The following is a 19,652-nucleotide window of genomic DNA, read 5'->3' on the forward strand; positions in this document are numbered from 1 at the left end:
AGATTGCTGAATTAAGTGCAATGTGAAAAAACATGTTGCAATTTAAATTCCAACTAAAAATTTCTTCCAAAATTCACACACAAATTTATGTGGGAGGAAATCAACATATTTTAACATCTCTCAAACTGTCTTTTCTATCTAAATCATGTTATTTCTGCCATGGCCTGGGCAATTAGTGGGCATGGAAGGTTGCTTTAAGCTCTATTATGAAATGGTCTGACCAGGTAGTAACATTAGCAGAGCAGGAAGATCACTCGGTCAAGATACCACTAGGAGAAGACTCTGGAAACAGTCCAGGTCTGTCCCTTCCTCTCTAAAGAAGGCTCATGAGTGGGAAGGCAGTCTTCTAGTTCTAGAGAATTCTAAATGTAGAATTTCCTTGATTTTTTTTTTTTTTTTTTGAGAAATTAAACATTTTTTATTGAAGTTCTAACCTGTGGGAAAATACTGTTTAAAAGATTCTGGGGATATTGAATTTAAGAAAAAGAGAAATCAGTATATTAAACATTACACTTAAAGCATTGATGATTCATCAATTAAATATTAACAGAAGCTGTTATGAATGAGTGTAAAAGATTTGTCCTATTGTCTTTATACGATTTTTTAATTTAGTTTTTAAAATTGATAATACTTCACATAATTAAAAATTCAAAAGATACAAAAGAATATGCAATGAAAAGTCTTCCTGCCAATTCTGTCCTCCAGTTATCAGGAGGCAATCAACGTCACCAGTTTCTTGCTCTTGTGCAGAGTGAGGACAAGAGGACAATGGGAACACATTGAAATTCAGGTGCTTTACCTGGTCACTCCACCACGTCACTGCCACGTGAAGGCTGTAGTCACAGCAAACTTTGGGATCAGCCCAGCTTCGCCAGGTCTCGAAGGCCTCAATGAGGGAGCCACCTTTCTGAGGAATGGCGAAATCAATAATCATGGTGGTGCCTCCTGCGAGAGCAGCCTGGAATCATAAGAGGTTTTCAGCAAATTAGCTATCAATTTCCTAGTTAAGTCATTTATCATCTTGAACAATGTCCATTTGTAAGCACTTGGGCAAACTCGATGGGTCCAGGAAATTGCAAAAAGATGCTGCCTGTTTAAATGACCCAGAAGGGCATGAATAGGCTTTTCATAAATTAAGTTTAAACTATTAAACCTGCTGGAATTGCTTCTGCAAAAAGAATGTCATATCTGATAAGACGAAAATGGCTTTGACTCAAAGAAAACAGAGTGAGGATTGTAAAGAAAAATCAAAATGGAAAAGTGGAAAAAATTCACACATTTTTGTTCTTGAGAAGCAATATTCATTATTATAAAATTCCATTTTATTAGAATCCATCCTGATGAACTGTATCTCTAACTGTCCTGTGGCCCTCTCAGAATCCTGGGAGACTTACATGGTTCCAGTCTTGCCTCCAGTCCCAGAAACCAAATGGTGACCCCTTTATCTTTCTTAGATTTGCACCTGTCCCTCTGTGCACTGCTACCACCCTGGTCTTAGTTCAGATCCTTCTCATTCCTCACCTTGACTATTGTAAGAGTCCTGATTGATCTTCATCTCCCACTCCCTCCAATACAAACCCCTCATTGCAACGAGAGAGGTATTTCCAAAGCACATATGTGACCACTGGACTCCAAAGATGAAAACTGAGTGCTTCTCCCTGCCTCTGCACAAACTGGAATCTTTATAACATGGTCTATAAATCCCCGCATTCTGCCTCAACTTGCAATATACCCCTTAGCATACTATATTACATTACATCACTGCTAATTTAAAAACTGTTACTAAATCACATGCCTTTGACGAATTATTTAAATTGATTTCAATTAAACTAAAATCACAAGATGGTTCATTGTTTTTAATTGTTGTATTCAGACACTGTAGATGAAGAAAACATAGACAGGAGGGATGCTAGCACAGTGGCTTAGACCATGGACCTGGGAGGCTCACGGGCACCAGGGCACAAAGCTCAGCATCAACACTTATTCGCTGTGGTCATCTGAGCAATTTCTTAACCTTCGTGTGCCTTTAGTTCGCCATCTGCAAAGTGAGGACAATTGTACCTAAACCATAGGCTTGATAGGAGGATTAAACTGAGGTAATGTATACGGAATGCTTAGGTCCAGGAGCCTTGGCTCATGCCGGTAATCCCAGCGCTCTAGGAGGCTGAGGTGGGAGGAGAGCTTGAGCCCAGGAGCTCAAGACTAGCCTGGGCAACACGGTGAAAACCCCGTCTCTACAAAAATGAAAAATTAGCCAGGCATAGTGACACATGCCTGCAGTCCTAGCTACTTGGTAGACTGAGATGAAAGGATCACTTGAGCCCGGGAGTTCGAGGACGCAGTGAGCTGTGATTGCACCACTGCATGCAAGCCTGGGCAGCAGAGAGAGACCCTGTCTCAAAAATAAACAAATAAATAAAAATAAAGTGCTTAGTACAGAGTTTGATTCATGGTAAGTGCTTTATGAGTTGAGCACTACTATTTCAGGATTAGGAATTTTTCCATCTTCCCTATATCGTGTTATCACCAGAAATGTGGTCATGTTACAACACAGGAAGGGGCAGTGCCTCTACCTCTCTTTCTGGCCCCGCCACCCTCCCCAGCGGCCTCCAGATATACCAGATGCCCCATGTCCTACCTGATATGCCAACTCTATTCTACCCCACTTTTCTTGCTTACTTCAATAGATTTTATTTTTCCTTAACTTACTTGACCCAACTCCAATTCCTTTTGCTCTCAAAAATTTCACTTTTCGTACAGGATCTGGTACATTGTCTCCACCTTTAAATAACACTGCCTTATCTGTGGCAAAATAATACATATTTGCATTTCTTAAGAAAACCCTATTGATGTAATGAAAATACTAGGAAAAAAAAATCCTCGGGCTTTGTATTTTTATTTGAATACAGATTAATCTTCTTACCTTCTTCCTTCTTAAAGTGTCTTCCCAGTATGACAAGACATCCCTTGAGGATGAAGGACATTTTTCTAATAGAATCTGCTGTTAATTAAAGCATTAGAAGAAAGTCCTCTTTTAGCATCTACTGAACTAGAAAATCAAGCATAAAGAACTATTCTTTCTATTCTTTCCCTATTAAAATCTACCATACGCAGGATGTGGAGAAACTAGATACACAGCTGGTGGGAATGTAAAATGGTACAGCCACTTTGGAAAACAGTTTGGAACTCCTCTCACAGTTAAAAATAGAGTTACCACAGGACCAAGCAATTCCACTCCTAGGCCTATAGCCAAGAGAAATGAAAACATGTTCTCGTAAAAACTTGCACACAAATATTCACAGCAGCATGATCCATGATAGCCAAAAAGTAGAAATTATACAAGCAAAACAATACAATATCCATCGACTCATGAATGGATAAATAAGATCTAATATATTCATACAATGGGATAGTATTTTACCATAAAAGGAAATGAAGTACTGACATACACTATGACATGGGTGAAGTTTGAAAATATGATGCTAAGTGAAAGAAGCCAGTCACAAAGATTATATATTGTGTGATTCTATTTATATGAAATGTCCAGAAGAGGCAAATCCATGGAGCAAGTGGAACAGTGGTTGTCTGGGGCTGGGTGGAATGAGGAGAGTCCAAGGTGATAGCCAAAAGGTATGGTGTTTCTTTTGGGAGTATCAAAAGTGTTCTGGCCGGGCATGGTGGCTCACGCCTGTAATCCCAGCACTTTGGGAGGCTGAGGCAGGTGGATCACCTGAGGTCAGGAGTTCGAGACAAGCCTGGCCAACATGGTGAAACCCCATCTCTACTAAAAATTCAAAAATTAGCTGGGCATGGTGGTGGGTGCCTATAATCCCAGCTACTAGGGAGGCTGAGGCAGGAAAATTGCTTGAACCTGGGAGGCAGAGGTTGCAGTGAGCCGAGAAAGTGCCACTGTACTCCAGCCTGGGTGACAAGAGCAAAACTCCATCTCAAAACAAACAAACAAACAAACAAACAAACCAAAAGGTATTCTACAATTGATTGTGGTGATGCTTGCACAACTCTGTGAATACACTAAAAGCCATTGTCCTATATGCTTTAAATGGCCGAATTGTATTGTAGGTGGATTCTATCTCCATAAAACCAGAAAAGGTCTACACATCCAAGCCATTATATGTAGCGAAGGAAATGGTAGATTACACAAATAATTAGGCAATGATTCTGCCCTCCGGGTGTTTATAGGAGAAGCAGAAATATTGTAATAACAGGTAGCAAGTCTACTTTTATAATAAACAGTAGTATAAACAGTAGTACAAAAATTGCTAAAGGGAGGTAAAATTCGCTAAGCTCCCTAGAAGGGGTACAGAGAAAAGATGACTGGGAATTCAGAGGAGAGAAAGATCAACTCAGAGATCAGAGATGGCTTGGATTTCAATCAGGATTAGGACATACACGTGGAAGTTTCCAATTAAGTGTAATAATATCTGACTCACAGCAAGTGCTGTGATGCTGTTTTTGTGCACCTTGATGCTCTAGGAACTATTCCAATGTTTTGCATATTTTAACCATCTCAAGAGCTCTACAGTAGGTACTATGGTTAACCCCATTTTAGAGTGATGAAAACTGAATACAGAAAACCTAGATGATGGGTTGATGGGTGCAGCAAACTACCATGGCACATGTATACATATGTAACAAATCTGCACATTATACACATGTATCCCAGAACTTAAAGTAAAATAAAGAAAAAATAAACTGAATACAGAACCATCAATAACCTGGCCAAAGTCTCATAGCCAGCAAGGAACAATGGCAGGGTTGGAACCTGAGTCATCAGGTCCTAGAGCCTGAGCCTCCAGGAAACGTGAACTGCATGAGGAGGAGCTCTGAGGAAGAAGATCTGGGGGGAAGAGGTAGCAGCTCAGCAGAAAGTGTTAAAGGGCAGAATTAAGGTGACTGGGGACCATATAAAGTGGTGGTCCCAGAGGAGAAAGACAGGGCAATGATTGTTTTTAGTTGTGAAGGGAGTCAGGTGAGGCGATTTGACTAGGATGAGTGAGAAGATGGCAGGCAAGTGGACAGAGGAGGAGCATGATCTGCACTTAGGAGGAATGTGAATGAAGTGGGGAACATCCTGAGAGTGAGGTGCCTGGCGACGTGTGCACCTGGTGGCATTTGCAGACAGGAAGACATACCGACCTGTTTCCAAAGAGCATACAAGACTAGGAGAAAATGTAGGAGTGACCTAGTAGAGGATGCCATAGGGGTCCCGAGATTGGCCGGAATGGTCAGGGAGACAGAAGACATGACAACATGAGCCACAATAACATGCTTCGGAACATACCAATACTCAGCACGAACACAAAACCACACTGAGCCAAGACAAAATGTTTACAGTGGCTGGTTCGGGTGGTATAATTCCAGGCCATTTAAATTTTCCCCTACTTAAAATTTATTTTCAATATTTTCTAAACTTTCTATTAAAATCATAATTTTTATATGAAAAACAAATATCTTACATATAAATATATGACACAAGGCATATATATGTACAGTCATGTACCATAATGGTGTTCTGATCAATGACAGGACCACAAATATGACGGTGGCCTCATAAGATCACAGTACCATATTTCTACTGTACCTTTTTTATGTTTAGCAATGTTTAAATACACATTTATTATTGTGATTGCCTATGGTATTCAGTAGACTAACTACTGAACAGGTTTGTAGCCTATAAGCCAGAGGTCATAGCATATAGCCTAGGTGTGTAGTAGGCTCTACCATCTAGGTTTGTGTAAGTACACTCTATGATGGTCTCACAACCACACATTTGCCTAATGACACATTTCTCTGAATGTATTCCTGCTATTAAGTGACACATGACCATATATGGTGTATAAATTAAATAGATAGAGCTGTTGATGGTCTTCTTACCAGATTGAAGATATGATAGTCAAAGGGCCACTCTTCTAAAACTAAAGCAGATGAAAATTCTTGGGGCTACAATTTGAAAGCTCTTTTTTTTGAGACGGAGTCTCGCTCTGTCGCCCAGGAGGGAGTGCAGTGGCCGGATCTCAGCTCACTGCAAGCTCTGCCTCCCGGGTTTACACCATTCTCCTGCCTCAGGCTCCTGAGTAGCTGGGACTACAGGCGCCTGCCACCTCGCCCAGCTAGATTTTTGTATTTTTTAGTAGAGACGGGGTTTCACCGTGTTAGCCAGGATGGTCTACGATCTCCTGACCTCGTGATCCCCCCATCTCGGCCTCCCAAAGTGCTGGGATTACAGGCTTGAGCCACCGTGCCCGGCCAATTTGAAAGCTCTTAAATGAGGGTTGATCACAAATGCTCCACCTTCCTAATTAACTAGGAGCAGGAAACAGAGAGGAGAGGAACAGCCACTTATCTTTTGCTTCTTCTTGTTCTGTTTCTTATCCCCATTTTTATCTCCCTCTTCTCAACCCGAGACTGGGAATGAGTTTGGAGAAGCTGTATTGAATCGGAAAGGATGGCTGGGGCCGAATTTCTCTCAAATAGCTACATGAAGCCTAGTTATTTCCTTTGCTTTTATTCCTGATTGACTTCTTTCCATTTTTATTTGTCAGTTAGCCAAACAAAATGGATTTAGCTTTTCTAATCTTGGCTCACAAATCAATTATTTCAGCTCCTAATTACTTTTGCTGTTCTTCCTTGTAAACTTTCCAATTTATTTTAAAACTCTTGGGGACAGGGGAGCCCATGCTGCTTCCAGAAGAAATGCAGTGGAACAGAAATTGAGATAGACTCTAACAGTGGGTCATAATGTTACACAAGATTTTGTTTAAGAATATTCCATCGTAAATTATTACTGAAAGTACAGTAGTTATCTCTTATCCAAGAGGGATACATTCCAAGACCCCCAGTGGATGCCTGAAACTGAGGATAGTATTGAACCCTACATATACTATATTTTTTCCTATATGTACATACCTATGATAAAGTTTAATTTATCATTGGGCACAGTAAGAGATTAACAGCAATAACTAATAAAAAATAGAACAAATAGCCAGCATTGCTCTTGCACTTTGGGGCCATTATGAAGTAAAATAAGGGTGACTTGTGGGTGGCCACAAGCACTGCAATACTGCGACAGTTGACGTGATAACCGAGCCAACTACTAAGTGACTGATGGGCCGAGAGCATCTACAGCATGAATGCACTGGACAAAGGGAGGACTCACATCCCAGTCCCAGGCAGGATGGAGCAGGATGTCTTGAGATTTCATCACACTACTCAGGATGTTGTACAATATAAAACTCATGATTGTTTATTTCTGGAATTTTCTGCTTAAGATTTTTGGACTATAGTTGACCTCAGGTAACTGCAGAAATTGAAACTATGATTCAGGGTACACTACTGTGTCCAAATGCATTTTCTCCCCTTTTTTGGTGCCACCAAATTTTTATTTCTAAGCTTATCCTAAAACAAGTGACTTTGTTTCACTAAAATTCATCACAGAACCCGCACTACCCAAGTAAAACAAAAAGAAACCCAACAGTATGTTTGAGCCTTAGGGAGAAAAGTTCGTGGCTGAATTTCTAACTCTGTCACAATCACTGAAACCTATGAAAACAAGTTTCATGATCCCAACGTCTGTCCGAAATCCAGAAGCACACTCAGCTTTGTAAAGATGTCTTGTACATTCCTGTCCACACTTGGCTTCTTGCCTCCCTAAGTTTGGAATATTAATCACACTATCATCCATTCCACCAGAAACTTAAAGAGTTATGCTTGACACCCACTTTTCTTCCCTGTATCCCCAAATCCAATCCATCAACAAGACCTTGGAGGCTGTCTCCTATGAACTCCAGGAGCCTCTCCACTCCTGCATCTTCACCTCTACTGCCCAGTGCCACCATCATCTTCCCACTGGGCTAGCACAGTGAAGAAATGAGAAGGGAGGAAAAACAGAAAGGAAGAGGGCCATAAAGAGGGTGGGTTAGTGAGTAGGTTACCACTGTGAGCAACCAGAGTTCAGTCCCCAGAAAATCCTCAGAGCAACAATGTGAACACAACTCCAAGGTAGAAGGTATACCTACTATATGTCTGCCTAGCCATATCTGCCACTTCCAATCTTTTACTGAGTTCTCTTTGCTCTGAAGATGGAGAAAAAACAATTGTTGCTCAACCCATAAGGTCCTGCATGACCTGAACTTTAGCTTTCTCCAAAGCTCTCTACTGAGTTGTTCCCTCTCAACTCATTCACTCCGCTCCACTGACTCTGTCCCTGCCTCTCTTAGGAGACCTGAGTTCTTTCCCATTTCAGAGAGAGACATCATTCATGTTCTTCCCTCCTCTACCCATTCCTGTGCTGAGTCCAAGCAATTCTTAACCCTGGATCATGCTGGAATAATACAGAAAGCATTTACTCCATTCCCCAGAGATTCTGATTTAATCAATGTTGTTTCATCTCTGTATGTTCTGTGCCCATTGCAGTACCTGGCACATGAATATTCTCTAAATGTTTGAAGGGGAAAGGAAGAGAAGGACCAGTGAATTTCCCCAAAAGTTAAGAGATGGAATAATTATGATGGTTCACTTTTCCAATAGCAAACTGGGAAACCTGTGTAAGTTGTGTGTTAGTGTGAAATGTCATTTCCCAAAAATATTGCTAGTCCTGGCCCCGGAGTTTCCTAGATCCTTCTATGAAAATGTTAATATGGAATGTCAATGCAGACCACATCTGAAGGCTGAATGCTCAGTTTTTCCAAAGTTCGCTACCAAATCAGTGTTAACTAGGACTTTTAACAAACACAATTTTAATTTATTTCTGTATCTCTGCCTCAAATAACTTCTTGACTTCTAAAAAAGATTACATTTTGTTTTACTTTCAGGTGAATTTTAAGGTCTTTGCTTTTATGTGTGAAAAACGGATCCTCAGGCTCAGGAACTCATCCATGACTATCACTATATAATGCAGTTTCCCTGTTAGGTGGAATGAAACATAATAGAAAAATTGAAGTGTCCTTTCTCAACTTGTTACTCGACGTGTGAGAAGAAAGCACAAAGCAGTGTTGAGGCGTAGATGCTGGGCAGTTGCCCAGGCTCACTTGTCAGCCAAGTAAGCAGCTCAGAAACACAACCAGGTGATGCAGGCCACTGTGACTGATGACTCAGCAAAGGGGAAAATGCCGGATGTCACTGACCTCACATGTTTACTAAAAAATTGTCACAATCATCAAAGCACAGTCTATAAAGCTCAAACTTACTACATAAAATTTCTTATCAAAGTCCAGACAGATTAGAGACCCATATGCCTCTAGTCTGTTTACCACTGAGAACAAATACCATGGTTTTCATCTCTATAACCTCTGCACCAGCTACAATGCCTGGCACTTAGTGGGTTTCCAAGAAATACCTGTTGACTAAATTAATGGAACCTAACAGCCAACTTGAAAAATCCTTAGTTTGGGATTATTCCATAGTAGATGGCAGTTGAGGCTCTAGAATACGCCACTGTAGCATAAAGAATATTTTGAGCTCCAGATATTTGAGAATAGGTGTTGTTTTTTGTTTGTTTTCCTTAAGTCCCCAATCTGCTACAAAGCAAAGCCTCCCCAAAGACCTCAATTATCATAAATTCCCTCTCCAGGGATTTCATACCAGGGATGATTGACTTATCACTAGAGACTTGGAAGCTGACACCATACCTAAATAGACATTGTCACAAAACTATCATATGTCCCATATCTCCTTCTAAGGGCCTATTTATCTTTTCTAAAAGTCATTTGTTTTCCTATGTGTCTTTTCTCCCCATGACCGTCCCCTATTAAGAAGTTGTTTGTTTTTTTGCAAGTGCCTGCTCCGCCTTCTCCGCCTTCCCTTATTCTGGTAAGACAGTGTATAATCCCCAAAATCTAGCCCCCTCCTTGAGTCACATTTTTCTGTGAATTCCTACATATGTATGTGAATTTTTTTAATTAGTCTTTTCTTTTGTGAATCTCTCTTTGGTCAGTTTAATTTGCAGGCCCCCAATTACTAAACATAAGAGGGTCAAGGAAAAGATTTTCCTGCCTGACAGAAGCATCATGGAAACCTTGATTTCTAGACTACCTCTCTCAGACATTGGTATGGTCTGGCTCTGTGTCCCCAACCAAATCTCATGTTGAATTATAATCCCCAATGTTGGGGGAGGGACCATGTGGGAGGTGACTGAATCATGGGGGCATATTTCCTTCTTGTTGATCTCATGAGTGAGTTCTCATGAGCTTCCAGAGGCCTCCCCAGTCATGCCTCCTGTACATCCTGTGAAACTATGAGTCAATTGAACCTCTTTTCTTTATAAATTACCCCGTCTCAAATAGTTCTTTATAGCAGTGTGAGAACAGACTAATACAGACATTGAAAACACCCAGACCAGACATGTGAGAGAGAAAACAAGGGGTGGAGGTGAATAGCATGCCTATGGAATATCAAAGCTGAAAGAAGGCAAGTTGTGGAATCTAAGTTCAGTGAAAGGATTCCTAACACACAACACCCTTAACAGAACCAAAACTTTAGTTAGCATCAAGTGGTTTCAATTAATCTTTGAGTTTTTTTTTTTTTTTTTTTTGCTTCTTCTGATTAGTCTGAAGTTAAGTTTGTAATCATTAAATAGCCATTCAAGGAAACCACGGAATTACAAACCCTCAAAGCTGGAGCATCTAAACTACTAATACAACACGAATGTTCAAAGCTCAGCCTCACCAGTTATTAAAGAGATGATCTTTTAAAGACAGTAAGGAGTGCTATGTTTTTCCTCTGAAATTAACATAGATTTTTTAAAAAGTCATTATCCAGGCTGGGCACAGTGGCTCACACCTGTTAATTCCAGCACTTCGGGAGGCTGAGGTAAGTAGATCACTTGAGCTCAGGAGTTTGAGATCAGCCTGGGCGACATAGTGAGACCCTGTCTCTACAAAAAAAAAAAAAAAAATACATTAGCTGGGTATGGTGGCATGCACCTACAGTCCCAGCTACTCGGGAGGTTGAAGTGGGAGGATTGCTTGAGCCTGGGAGATTGAGGCTGCTGTGAGCTGAGATTGCACCACTGCATTCCAGCCCGGGTGAGAGAATGAGACCCCCGCCTCAATAAAATAAAATAAAATAAAATAAAATAAAATAAAATAAAATGTCATTATCCAATATCGACCAGAATGCAGTGAAATGAGAATGATAATGGGCACATAAACTGAAGAGTAGTTTGAACGAATGTGCTAAACTCCTTTAAGATGTGTCTAATACTCATTGGCCCAGGCATTTTACTCTAAGGGATGATTTCTGAGGCAATCATCAAGAATATTAACAATAATTTACATATAAGGATGTCTGTCACAGCATTGCTATATAGTGGAAAAAAACTGGAGATCACCAAAATGTTCATCATGGAGAAGATGAGAACTGAACCATCAATATTTGGGAAATAGGAAGAAAAATGAGTTTAAAACTTGGAGGAGAGGTCACGTTTGGTTTGGAACATGCTGAGTTTGAGGTTCTTCTGGGATATCCAGGTTGTGATATCTAGAGACAGGCAGATATTGAGGGCTGCTGCTTAAGGAATATGGAGGCTGGAGAGAGAGATCTGAGACTCAGCCTCAGAGAGGATAATGTGGCCACAAAATCACGTTCACCAGTGGTATTTAAGGACAGGGGAAATGGTTAATGAACAAGGCTGACTCCAATCAGTATGCCCAATTTGGTAGAAGGAAACAAATGTTTGTTTATATGTCCCCCCCAACAAAGAAATATCTAGAAGGATAGGGAGCCAAATGTTAAAATTATAGGTGATTTAAATATTATTTTTCTTTAAACTCATCTGCATTTTTCTTTTTTAAAAAAGCAGTTAATTCATTTAACTAATGCATATTGAGTGACTACAATGTGCCAGCATTTTCTTAAGGTCTGGATGATAAGTACATATTGTTTTTATAACTTAAAAAACTCTTTTTGAATTGCTCATCTAACCAATGCCTCATTTCACAGATAAGAAAATGCTGACAATCCTGAGAGAGGAAGTTACTTGCCCAAGGTCACAAAATCAGCCCATACAGCTCCTGAAGCCCAGCCTGGAGCTCCGGCAAGCTATAGAAAAGGGGATTTGATTTGCAACCAAGGTTTTTGAAGCACAGCTCTTCCACAAGTTGCAGAAGCTCTATAAATACAACTGTAAATGCGTGGTGTGCTTAATCACATGCCTCACACTGCCTTGTAAGTAATCACCACAATGGCATTTTACCAAAAAGTTTCAAAGCAAAATGTAATTTCCTTTCTCAATAATTTTGAGAACTTTTTGTCCTTTATAATAAAGAAACAAGAAAAGCAAAAAAGATAAGTGTGTTGCACAGTTTCCCAATATTTAAAAGATGTTCCTCCTGCCAGCTACTGACACTACTGGATTTTAATACAACTCCACCCACTCCAACCTGCATACACCTCTGAATATAAATTTATGTATATTTGAAAACTTGGCAAACTCTTATACTTCATTCTCTTATCACAGAATGTAGTAAAAGCAAAGTCACAATTCTTTCAAATTTATGGAATTCATACTACCTATTGAATAAAAAATTCCATTATCCTTCCTCATAGATATTGAATTATCTGAAGATCACTGTACATCTGGTATAGACCAACAAAATGAAATATGATTTCTTTAAAGCAGAACATTATTTCCATTAGTTACTTCAGAAAGCTTTTACCTGTAATTAAGCTAATCAATTATAGGCTTTAAACCAATCTCTGACATGAATTAGATTTACGAAATAAATAACCTTTAGTTAATGTATATTTGTTTTTAAAATTGAGTCCCATCACAATCTAGTGATCGATAAATAGAGTACCACAAATAATATTCTTTTCTATTTGTCAGGTATTATAAATGATCAGCCTGCTGGATGTAGAATGCAAACAGCTATTGGTCTAACCTTTAGGGGCCCATCTCCTGAAAGCATAATATATCATTTTTACTTCATGTTTTTTCTGTACTTAAGGTCCATTTCTGCAGCCTTACAGATGATGTGGCTATAAATGCATGTATTATACAAATGCCTTATAAACCGAATACCTGCAGTGTGTATTTATTTTGATAACCTTAACTGCCTCTAGCTTTAGGAAAGTGAAGAGCTACTGTCTTTTCTAAAGATGACTCTGCTCTATTTTCGAGAAAAGATGCCTCGCATTAACATGTAACTTATGTGGCTTTGTCATCTATCACTTGCCACCCTGACAAATCTAAACATTAGATGTTTTTTCAAAAGAACAGACATTAATAGGTAACAGCTTTAGCAATGGGTCAGGCAGTACTGAATTTGAAGAGTCACTCGATCAGTTACAGCCCTAGGTGTACAACCTTAGGCAGGTAACTTAAGCTTCAGTTTCCTCAACTGTAAAAAAGTAGACAATGACATCTGGGATTTTTGGAAGATAATGCATAACTTATGACATTGCCTGGTATGTGCTTGATAAAATAGATGGTACTTATAGGTATAAATAAGAAGATGTTTTTCAAGTTTAACATATCATACAACCAGTATTTACAAAAGGCTCATCTTTGTCTCTAGCTCCCCAAAACAAACACCCACCAACGTTGCTTTGGGGATTATTGTGAAGGCCAGGAAAGAAGACAGAATAACTCTATAATGCCCTTCGTCCAGAATTCAGGCCAATGTAATGTTCATGTTTATCTATACTTCCCCATCTGGTTCACTTTATGAAGCCTCAGCTGTTTCTGGCGTGGCAGTGGTTACCTCTTGGGATCCAACCAACTGACTCTGAAGTAGACTATTGCAACACAGCCCCTTTGTGAGTACTGTTTAATATTCAACAGGACTTTGGTATTTGCTAAACCTTTGACCTTAATATCTCTGACCATATCGTTTTCTGCTTAAGATCCTAAACTCATGAAGAACATGTTTTTGTTTAATGTTTTCACAACTTTTAAGTACAGAAATGCTTAGAGGATCGGTTGGTGGATAAATCCTTTGAGATGTTGACAACATACTATACCCCATAAGGACCTACATTCTCAGTTAAGAATTGTAAATCTCTCTAAACTAGAGAATCCCAGAATGGCTAAGGAACAGATAGAAGACCAGGAAGACCCCACTTCCCAGGATCTTGGAGCATGCAAAGATAATCTTAAGAAAGAGAGAGATTGCCCCCATCCCCCACAGCATTCCAGTTCCTCTTCTTTGCTGCTTCATCTGGACGGCAGAAAGAGAATAAAAGCTACTGCTCGGCTGTAAGAAGGAGAATGATGCTAGTGGTCAGAAATAGCAGCTCCCCACCTTGCAGATGGGAGTGTTCAATGGGATGCCCTGCCATCAGCAAAGGACTTTGTTAATGATAAGTCTATGACAACAGAAAGGGCTTGTGATATGACTGCAAGTTCTGATATTTTAAATACAGGTGTACACACACAGACACATGAACAATATGATCTCAATTATGTAAAACAGAGCATATTAAAACGCACCAAAACATTGGCTGTCACTGAGAGGGAGAATTATTAATGTTTCTCTTTTTTTTACTTTCCTATTATTTTTCCAATTGTTTCTTATAATCACATATTGTTTTGATAGCTAAAAAATTCATTAAAATGTAAAATAATTTCATTCAAATTCAGTGCATATTACTTTTAGCAAAAGGGAAAATGAATAAACAAAACAAAGTTTGCTAATCTTTAAAGCAGACAATGATCTGTCCTACAAAAGACTTTATTGACATAATGATAAAGGTTGATAATTAGTAATCAGGGAGAAGCTTTCCAAATGGTGATCTGAGCAGCTTTCCCAGATCCTTCTCTCTGGGTCAAATCTACCTGCCTTCCTTTTTTTCTGTTAAACATTCCCGTCAATCATAGAGGATTGGGGAACTTGGAGAGGGAGAAGTGTAAGGAGAGCAGAACTGTCAGAAATCAGTAGATGAATGAAGTAGCTATCACCAAAACTGCTTTGAAAGACCGTCAGCCTGTCCACAGTAACATGGGAAGAGAAAGACAGAGGGGTGGAGGGGGTTGGGGGGAGAAGGAAGGGAGGGAGCAATGGAGAGAGAGAGGGAGGGAGGAAGGAAGGAAGTCTACTATACACTGGACTTAATAGCCCAACTTGTTTCGTACATCAAGGTGTGGTCCAAGTGAAAAGCCAAGGCCCTTAGGATATCAATACACCTTCACTTTGGAAGGAGCCATTTCTCTCAAGGCAGCTCAAAACACAGGACTCAAGGAGGGTGTGGGCTTTACTTTAGCCCAAGTGCTGAGAGTAGAATTTTCACTCTATGTTCCTGTAAAGCTGCTCTGTTAGTCTCTTGATCTTGTGTTGAGGAGGTTTGGGGAAATGTTGCAGGGGTGTCCAATCTTTGGCTTCCCTTGTCTTGGGCCACACATAAAATATACTAACACTAACGACAGCTGATGAACTAAGAAAAGAAGTTGCAAAAAAAAAAAAAATCTCATAATGTTTTAAGAAAGTTTATGAATTTGTGTTGGGCCACATTCAAAGCCATCCTGGGCTGCATGCCGCCTGCAGGTTGGACAAGTTTGGTTTAAGTTTCCTTCATTGACCCAAACTTCTAGGCCTTTGTATCTAGAGAAACCCAAGCCTACCTCCACCTGGGCAGTGGTGATCTGACTGCCCTCCTGCAACATCAGTAAAACTATGGGTACTCCAGCAGCAAGAATGCTGTGTCCCCAGCGCAAGTGGGATGGAGAAGAGAGCCTGTGAGGCTGCGCTGGTGTGTGTGAGTGCTGCGAGATCGTTTCTGGAATACTTTTTCTTCTAAACCCTGGTCGGAGCTATATTTTTTTCTACTGCGGGTGGGAGTGGGGGCAGAGGGTAGGGGACGGGAACGTGAACACAGTGGGCATCTAGCCCACTCAGACATATCACCCGTCACACTGCTCACTTTGAGTCAAGGCTGGAACTACCAGGTGAATGGATTTTTCATTTGGTTTTGGCTGGGGATAAAGGATGGGTCGAAATGGTTGGGAGAAATGACTGGGACTGCTTACTTTAAAAAAAGATTCTAAAGAAGGTATGGAAGATTTCTGACTGCCACAGGACACCAATCAAAATGGGGTGGCGGGGGGATTTGGGGAGTAAGCGGTATAGAGAAATGAGGTTAAGGGGATGGTCTTAAACTCGTCAAATTAAGCAAAGGGAGGAGTCGAGGGCGTCTGGTTGAGTCAAGGCTGCTGGGCTGCTGCCCAGAAGGGGCCCCTGGAAGGGACCCCAGCCAAGAGAATCTGAGTCCCCTCTGACACCCGCCGGGGCTGCGCTCCTTCCGGCCCACCCAGCCCCTCAGCACCGCGCTGTGCGAGGTGGCCCTGCTGGGGACCCCAGGACCGCTGGGGAGGCTGCCCGAGGCTCCGTGGGTACCGCGGGGCGGTGGCGAGGCGGGGCAGGTACCTTGGTGCCCTGGTGGAAGTCGTCGATGGACCGCGAGCCCATGAAAGGGAACTCCATGTGCGTGTGTGTGTCGATGCCTCCGGGCAAGACGAGCTTGCCGGCGGCGTCGAGGACCCGCAGCCCCACGGGAGCGCCCCCGGGAGGCAGCAGATCGTGCCCAAGCGCCCGCACCACGCCGTCCTCCACCAGCACGTCGGCCACCTCCGAGAAGTCGTCGTTGACCACGCGACCCCCGCGGATCAGGAGCCGCGAGGGCGCCGCCATGGCAAGGGGCGCGCCGGGTCCTACCCGGCCCGGGATGCGCGCAGGGGCTGGGCTGGGCTGAGCTGGGCTGGCCGGGCTGGGGGTGCCCTCCTGCAAGGTCCCCACCGACAGTCCCCGAGCTCTGGCGCGGGTCGCAAATGCGGAGCACGGCGGCCTGGCGGATTTATGACCTGGCCGCACATGCGGCTCCTCCCCCGGGAAGGCTGGGCTGGAGCCCAAAGGCCGGAATTGAAAAGGTCCGCATGGTCCTGGCACACTCAGATCCCAAGTGTTCTGCGCCCTGAGTCGAGGTATCCACCCAGGCTTCGGAGTCATTGGAAGGGAAAGATCTTGGAGTTTTAAGAGAAAGGGACATGCGTTTTTCATCATAAGATTAGGCGCTTGAGGGAAAGAAATCCACCTCATTCTTTCCCTTGGTTGGGGGTGTGTTTGTACCAAAAGACAGATCCAGAGGGAGAAGGAAAGCAAGAACCATCAAAAATACCCAAACACACCCAAGCCAGAACAGAGCCACTCGATCTGGGTTTCCTTTTAAACGTTCTTAAGCCAGGAGCAAATTATCATATAATCCCAGTAACTGGCAGACACAGGGAAAGATCAGAGTAAAATATTTAATCTATTTGAAATAAAACGACTTGGTGTCAACTATTCTCCACGTTTTAATGATACAACACATATCAGCAGGTGTTTCTTGGAAAATAACTGGTACTGTAACTCTAAAGATTTAGATTTCTACTCCCAGCTTTTCCACAAAACCAGTTTAGAGATCTTCAGTTAAATCTTTTATTCTCTTGGTTTCTCAGTTTTCTCATATATAAAACTGAGTAATACTTGTTCTTGCCTTCCAGATTTGCTTTGAGAAGCAAATATGATGATGGCTGTGAATACACCTTAATAAAGTGGGAAGCACCATGCAAATTCACTTAAATATTGGTTTTGTAAGGACTACAAAGCTTACCTGACTAGGGGGATTGGTTAGAGGGCTAAGTGAGAAAGATAAACCACATTTCCACCCTCAAGTAGCTAACAGCTAACAGTGACACACATACATATTTCAATATATAAAGCAGAACATTATATATTTGAGCAGGGATAAAGATAAGAATTTAGAGGAAAGAGTGAGTTTATTTCTGGCTTAAAGAAATCAGATATGGAAGATTTGTGAAGAGGTATTTGAACTAGGATACAGAGAATGTGAACACGCAGAGATGAGTGGTGGAAAGAGGACATGGTACTCCAGGTAGAGCGAACAGAGTGTGTAAAGGCACAGAGAGGATGAAGGAATACACTCCCTGTGGTTAAGCTACAAGGGATAGGCTTACACTGAATCCTGGACCATCCCTTTGCTTATAGGGGAGGAGGAGGAAGAAGAGACAGAGTAGTCAGAGAGAAGGGAGACCACAGGTCTGTGTGATGGACGACAGGAATGTAGAATTTTAAGAAGGGCAACAGGATGGAATCTTGCAGAAGGGTTATGAAGGGCTGTGGGGAGGTGGGGTGGGCATCTGCTGACCAGACATGTATTCTCATCCTTATTCTGTTAAGGGTCACTGGCATTTCTTTGGTGGGAAATCCTCTGCCTGAAGTCTCAGAACACTTGTTTTGGAGAAACTGATGGTGAGAGACAGGACTAGCTGGATTTCCTAGGCTGACTAAAAATTCCTAAGCCTAGTTGGGGAAGGTGACCGCACCTACCTTTAAACATGGGGGTTATATCTTAGCTCACACCCGATCAGTCAGGTAGTAAAGCGGGCTCACTAAAATACAAATTAGGCTAAAAGCAGGAGGTAAAGAAATAGTCAAATCATACATCGCCTGAGAGCACAGGGGGCGGGACAATGATCAAGATATAACCCCAGGCATTCCAGCAGGGAGCGGCAACCTCCTTCGGGTCCCCTCCTATTGTATGGGAGCTCTGTTTTCACGCTATTAAATCTTGCAACTGACTGCACACGCTTCTGGTTTGTGTTTGTTACCACTCCAGCTGAGCTTTTGCTCACCGTCCACCACTGCTGTTTGCTGCCATCGCAGACCCACCGCTGACTTCCACCCCTCCGGATCCAGCAGGGTGTCCGCTGCGCTCCTGATCCAGCGAGGTGCCCATTGCCTCTTCGTCCAGGCTAGAGGCTCGCCATTGTTCCTGCATGGCTAAGTGCCCGGGTTTGTCCTAATAGAGCGGAACACTAGTCCTTGGGTTCCATGGTTCCCTTCCGTGTCCCACGTTTTCTAATAGAGCTATAATACTCACTGCATGCCCGAAGGTTCCATTCTTTGGACTCCATGAGGCCAAGAATCCCAGGTCAGAGAACAATAGGCTTGCCGCCATCTTGGGAGTGGCCCACCACCATCTTTGGAGCTCTAAGAGCAAAGACCCACCCATAACAATGGGACCTCTAGCTCTGTGACTGAGCTGTCACCTAGACTCTTCCAATCAAGGCAGGGAATCCTCAAGCCACAGTGATGATACAGGGATGGGCACATGCTCCAAGCTGACTTCTCATGCCCAAGAAGTGAGTGCAGATCCCAAGACTTCTTGTTTTTAGGTTGAGCAGACAAGAAGCTTGTTCTTTCCTCTTGGACTTGAATCCTAGGGAGTGTAAACAAGGGGCTTCTGGGAGCCTTCTAGACAACACAGAGAAATAGCCCTTCTGTGAATAGAGCCAACATCAAGAACAGGAAGGAGAGATGGAGAGAAGCTGGCTTCTCATGACACTGAGTTCCTGAATCCCACCATGCCTAAAGCCCCCTGCCTAGACTTTCCACTTTTTGCTTAAGCTGATTTGAGTCTTTTGTCACTTGCAGGTTCTACTGACAGACACTGGGAAGATACCTTCTTCATGTTTCGAGACAAGGTGGTCACATGTGACCTCAGAGATGGCATTTTCAAGAGCGGAATGTGAAGTATTATTATTGCCAAATCTCCTAAAGCTTCAGCTTACACAAACCTCAAAATAATTAAAAATTAGAAAGCATCAATAACTTAAAGTTCCATGGATTTGGCTGTCAAGC

The 19,652-nt window shown here is 42.0% G+C and overlaps 1 protein-coding gene across 1 annotated transcript in view; it reads right to left on the reverse strand.

Annotated features, from left to right (window-relative positions):
• The window catches only part of DPYS (dihydropyrimidinase), a 91,281-nt gene extending 74,505 nt beyond the window's left edge, over positions 1–16,776 (reverse strand). The window contains exons 1-2 of the mRNA XM_017885198.1: positions 16,380–16,776; positions 800–958 (exon numbers count right to left, since the gene is read on the reverse strand). Coding sequence (XP_017740687.1) covers positions 800–958; positions 16,380–16,643 — 423 coding nt within the window. The 5' untranslated portion in view covers positions 16,644–16,776. The remainder of the gene's footprint in view (positions 1–799; positions 959–16,379) is intronic.
• Between the last annotated feature and the right edge of the window lie 2,876 nt (positions 16,777–19,652).

Source organism: Rhinopithecus bieti, unplaced genomic scaffold, assembly GCF_001698545.2.
Source record: "Rhinopithecus bieti isolate Rb0 unplaced genomic scaffold, ASM169854v2 scaffold_13352, whole genome shotgun sequence".
Taxonomy (NCBI): domain Eukaryota; kingdom Metazoa; phylum Chordata; class Mammalia; order Primates; family Cercopithecidae; genus Rhinopithecus; species Rhinopithecus bieti.